Here is a 6177-nt window from a genome sequence, read left to right as displayed (position 1 = left end):
AAGCAACATTTCATAAAAATGTTGTATGGAACGTACTAAAAGATCAGTAGTTAGTGAATTTATTTTGAAAAATTTATATCTCAAAAACCATTTGACGTACAGATGTCTATTAGTACTCAAACAGCTAGTTTAATGAGCTATAATGTAGTGATGTTTATCTTCGTAGGAGTAATAGTGTACATGATATTGGTTAAAATAAATTGATTTATAGTTGTTCTGACAAATTTTCATTTGCAAAATTTATATTCATATGTGAATATCATAAAAACTACTACTCCTACAAAGATAGACATAATTAACTATTTTGTAGTAAACTTAGCTAGCTTTAATTTGAGCGCTGGCATACATTAGTACGTCCAATGGTTTCTGAAATAAAGTTTTTCATAAATCAAATTTTTTGTCCGAACAACTATAAATCAATTTATTTTAGCCTACGAAGGTAAAGATCATAAACTTCTTTATAGTCCATTAAACTAGCTTTAATTTGAGTGCTAATAGACATCTGTACGTCAGATAGTTCCTGAGATATAGAATTCTCAAAATAAATGAACAAACTACTAATCTTTCTGTAGATTTGAAAGAAATTTTGCTTTTTAAAAAGCTATATCTCGAGAACTATTAGACTTAAATAGCTCTATTAGGGCTAATATTTCAGCAAATTTACTCTTCTTTACATAATGTTCTTTTAGATTTTCTAGTCTTGTTGGTAGTTTTTAAGATATAGAGCTCCGAATAAAAAAGCAATGTTTTTTTAAGGTTTTGAAACAGCCGCCATTTTTCAAATCCACCTACCTATACTTGGCATACTAATCAATTTTGACTAGTAATTGTATATAGTTTTTATTGAAGTAATCAAAAATTGGGGTGAGATAACTGCCTTTTTTTCTTCCCGGCTCCTGTACTATAGAACGTTTTTGTGGAATTAGGCATCCTATCATGTGAAAGGTTTAAACGTTGGTGATGTAAGATAAAAAAAGTCGAAATAACAGTTTTTTTTGTTTTATATTTGTCGTTTATTTTAAGTTTTGTTAGTCCCCCTAAGATTTTTAACAATTATGATATTATATGAATAATTAATGTGCTAAAGCTGATAGTAAAGGAGCTGTAAGGTGTCAAAATTTTACAAAAGTCGCGTGTATATTTTAATGGTATTTATCTTGTCTTAAAAAACAGAAATGTTTCTTAAAATTATTGAGAACTCTAAAACTGAAAGGAGAGCTTTCAGAGCTCTTAGGTATTTTTAATTTCACCAATTCTCGCTAAGAAAATTTTAGCGTTACTCTGTTACTCCCCCTTAGGGTTCTAACAATTATCCTTTACTTTATTTTATTCATTTATTTTTCTATAATTTGTATATTCATGTCTAAACATGTTTTTATTGCTCTCGAGAGTATCCTTGTAGGTAAATTCATAAAAATCTTTCCACAGGTTTACTGTTGGAATGAAGGTAAGAAAAAAAATTATTATCAAATAAATACAACAGTTAGTTATTTTTTTTTATTTTTAAAAGATTTTGAATTATGGACCGTACAAAAACAAATTATTAAAAATCAATCAACCTTCTTTTAAAAAAATCAAACAAAATCCCTAATCACTCTGTAGTCTAATCTTTCAAAAATTTTTTTTTTTTTTTTTAAATTTATGATGTATATTTCATTGTGAATGAGAGGTGGAAATCAAAGACATGTAGAAGGATAGAGATTGAGGTAGCGCAGTATAGCCCTTGATGTTTACAGACAATTTGAATTGCAAATTTAAAATGCATAGTCAGCAGCCGTCCACACGGTTAAACTGTTGGATTAAGGTGTTCGTTTAGGCCCATTCAGAATTCTAGTGGTGTTTTTGAAAATAAATTGTATATTATGAAAGACTATATGAATTTGACATATGCATAAACTTAGATAAAAATATAATTTTTTGTGATTTCGAAATTTTTTAAATCTATTTTTTGTTAAATAATGGTGTCGTTATATTAATTTTTTGACCTTTGAATCATAAATCATGATTGAATCGGTCATAAATTAAAAAAAAAACTATCGTCATGGGAGAGGTCTCATCGTGCTCAGAAACATATAAAACCAATTAAAAACAATAAATATTTTGAGTTATGTTTTTTGGAAATATTCAACCAAAGTTTAGGCTGAATATGGATAGGCAAATATCGGCTTTCAGTTCTGAGAAGAAGTTATACACAAAGGTTTATTAATGCAAGAATGTTTTTTTTTTTTCTCTACGATGTATTTATTATCATTAACACTTTTAATTTTCTACTATAATACATCTATTTTTTTGCAATTTTTATAAAGGTATGTTTTTATTTTCTTAATACATTCAACTCGTTCGAGTGACTCATTATCATGTTTAAAGTTCATAATTAAATTGGGAATTTATAAAAGGGATCATCACTGTTTATTAAAAAATGAATTCTTCGTATGGCTTTTTTTGTGTTCATGAAGAAAGAATTCCGTTAGCTCACGGTATTTGCTACATTATAAAGTTCATAGTTCACAGTTCAATTTTAGGCAAAAAAAAAAAAAAAAAAAAAAGGCAACTTTAATAATTCTAATGGCTCATTAGAAATTCAGTTTTGTTATCTTCCAAAAACTAAAATTTTCCGACGCATGCCCTTTTCGAAACTCTTACTCCTAAAACTTTCGAATTATATTTATAATTTGAAAATAATTAAGGAGATTCGTACCTGACATTGTTGTGCCTTTGGACGTACATGTCATGAAATCGTGTTTGTTTATTCGTAACTTCTTGGCAGGCGTCGGCCATTTTCAGCATGATACTTCTCTTTACCTGCAAAAAAAAAAAAAATTAAAATAAAATAATCGTGAGAATTTAATATAGTCTATTGAATTTGTTTTGAGGAGTAACAATACGTAAATATGAAATATGCAATTCACATTGAATTCTTTGCAGAATTGAGATTTGATACTTTACCGAATATCAGATGTTTTCTGAAGAACGTTATATTATATTTATAATGGAAAAATGATAACGGCTTATCTTTTCATGCAATATTGGATCGGGGGACCCTCATCTTCACCCTTCGCTATGTCCTTCCTAAATAAAAGCCTCAGATGGTTTATGTTACTCCATTTTCCTATAAAATGTGTAAATTATAATTGAATACGAATCTACAAAACTGGAAACTTCATTACTTATAATTTCTACTCTTACTAATGGTATCATATATTTTATAAATATTTTTATGATAAATAATACGATGAGTAGTGAATAAGAGTCAATCGTAATAAAATTGTTAAAAATGTTTTTTTTGTATATCATTATCAACAGTATCCTGGATAAATGCAGATTTGACTTCGGCTGGTAATCGGAATTTTTTTTAATCAAACCATTTCACTCAAAATACTGTAAATTATATACCATACTGAAAAATAGTTCAATACTATTTTTAAATTATTGTGAATTACCTAAAATTTAAATTTTTAAAAAAATTATGTTTCTGTACGTTTAAAGTACCAAAGATAAAGCAAAAATCTGTTTTTTTAACGACAAATAACCATTTTTGATCGACATTTTAGGCAAATATAAACTACTGTAATGTGAATTTAACAAGCTTCTATTTTGAGTACTGTATGCCTAAAAGAATTGGAGTTACCAAAGTTTTCTCAAGATGACCTACTTTTGAAATAAGTACCACAGACAAAATCATTTTGTATCGGCTCTAGAGTGATAAAAATACCTGATATCAACCATATATCACTAACTTTATTCATAATCAACTAATGACAATTACTAATTACTATTAAATGTCAATAAAATGTACATAATAACTTTTTTAAATAAAATCATATAGAGAAACGTCTAAATCAAATGTCACAAGTGAATTTAACAAGCTTCATTTTTAGTACAGAGGTCTGTAGGTAATAAAAATAAAACTTGTTAAACTTGTTCACTTCAATCTATTTATTGTAATTGCTATTTTTTTTATTTATTGACATTTACAACTGTACATAAAATACAAGTAAATTTGAATTAAGATCATAATATGATACAGGCCCATTGGTTGCATTTTAGTAACATTATTTCGGCCGACGTCATAAACTTAGATTTTTATTGCAGATTTAATAAAGGTAAAAGTTAATTAAGAATTAACAGAAATTTATGATTTTTTAGAATTTAAAATCATAAAGTTATATGTAAGATTGAAAAAATGAATTAACATATAACTTTATGATTTTTTAGAATTTGTTAGTTTTTTGGCTTTGTTTCTTATACCATAACGAATTCACCTTATAATCTTTTTATTCTAGCGGCTTTAAGATGGCAGAAGTGCATTATTCATTTCGGATCCACGGCTATGAAACATTTTATATGAGAGTTCATAAGGTATGAGCCTAGCCTCTAGGGTCAGAATAATAAATCCTAGTGTGTTTGAACAGCCTGGCTCAAAAACTAAAAGTCCTATTGAACTAATATTATAAAATATGAACAGCTTTATTAACATTTACGCCTTTTTCGAGTGGAATTCGTTTTTGCAATTAATTAATTTGCAATCAAAATGATTGAAAAATATTTATATATATTTGATAGTGAAATTAATACAAATTTTTATGATTGTGGGCTTAATGAGATCCTAAAAATATTTTTTCAAAATATAAAATGGGAGAAAAATATTTTGAAAAAATTCAAAAATTTCTTCATAATTAATAATCTAAAATTAGATATTAAGGCAGGTATATGCCTGGGATGTGACTGAAACGTCCCATTTTCGTTAAAAGCAACCAATCGATTTTCACAGCTAACGATTTAATTAAATTAGTTTTATCAATGTAAAATTGAAAGGCCTCTAATATCAGGTAGGCCTTATCCTCATAAAAATAGTTTTACAGGGATTTAATGCTGTTGTTATGTCGACATAGTTATTAAATAATTATAATTTTTTTGTTTAAAAAAATACGTTTTATCCAATTTTAGTTTCAAAACAATCTATATTTCTTCATAAGTCCGACATTTCAGCCTTTTTGGCCATCCTCAAGGACAATTAATCACAAACAGCTTTTATTATAAATATGATTTTTACCAATTTTAAACAAATATCATTATTAATTAATTAATTATCATAATTTAAATACAATTTTAGAACCACATCAACTTTAAATAATTATGCAGACTATTCTGACCAGGTCATTAATTTCAGTCCACAATTAAACCATGAGACATTAAAACATTAGGGAATGATATAAATTTGTTAGGTTCATTTACATATCAGAAACATTAATTATACAGTAATTTGCTGTATAATTAACTAATTAATTAAAAAAGACACAAGAAATCCGAACCAACACTATGCAGAAATTTTAAGTAAATTTAATTTTCTAAAAAAATATGGAATGAAATTGATGTTGATAATTATAATTAGTCTTGTTATGAATTCTAATAATAAATGAAATAGAAAATGTAACCAAAATTTAGTTGAAATAAATTAATTAAATGCCTGACCTGACTGTGGGGAAGGTTACAAATATTGTTGTGATTAATTATAATAGTGAAAATTAACTGTAATTAAAATTTTTAATTTTTAATTTAATATGAAGAATTTTCAAAATAGGTGATCAGACATGAGCTAAGGATCGCTTATTAATAAATTTATATGATTCCCTAATGTTTTAATATCAAATAGGGTAAATTTGGACTGAAATTAATTATCTGGGCAAAATAGCCTGCATAATATTATTTAAAATTGCTGTGGTTCTAAAATTGTATTATGATTATGATTGTAGTATGATATTAATAATATTGTTATTGGTTAAAAATTGGTAAAAATCATATGTATAATAAAAGCTGTTTGTGATAGAGTGGCCTTGAGGATGGCAGAATTGGCCGAAACGTCAGATTTGTAAAGAAATATAGATTGTTTTGATACTAAAATTGGGTAAAATTTATTTCACTTAAACAATAATAACCAGTCTCAAGAAAGTTTAAAGATTATATATAAATTATACTTTTTATTTTTCTAAACCAATATTTAAGTCTTTCAGTTTACAGGATGACTAATTCCACAAAATCATGCTTAGTACTTCCAGTATTAATTAAATAACAATTTAGCATGAAATAAATGTTTATGAGAAGAATGTAAATTTTTGGTAACTGCGATTATGTATGGTTTCGTATTATCTGTTCTTTCATTTTTTTTTTTTTTTTTTT

At 26.4% G+C, this 6177-nt stretch overlaps 1 protein-coding gene across 2 annotated transcripts in view; it reads right to left on the bottom strand.

The window, feature by feature from the left end:
- The window catches only part of Adcy2 (adenylate cyclase type 2 Ac76E), a gene marked incomplete at its 5' end in the record, with an annotated part of 101863 nt that overhangs the window by 59029 nt on the left and 36657 nt on the right, over positions 1 to 6177 (bottom strand). For both annotated transcript variants that reach the window (XM_014437094.3, XM_014437095.3), the window contains 1 exon segment: positions 2699 to 2802. In XM_014437094.3, coding sequence (XP_014292580.2) covers positions 2699 to 2802 — 104 coding nt within the window.

This window comes from Halyomorpha halys, unplaced genomic scaffold (assembly GCF_000696795.3).
Source record: "Halyomorpha halys isolate HHAL.00 unplaced genomic scaffold, Hhal_1.1 Scaffold2270.1, whole genome shotgun sequence".
Classification (NCBI taxonomy): domain Eukaryota; kingdom Metazoa; phylum Arthropoda; class Insecta; order Hemiptera; family Pentatomidae; genus Halyomorpha; species Halyomorpha halys.
This window is presented reverse-complemented; position numbering and strand designations above follow the sequence as displayed.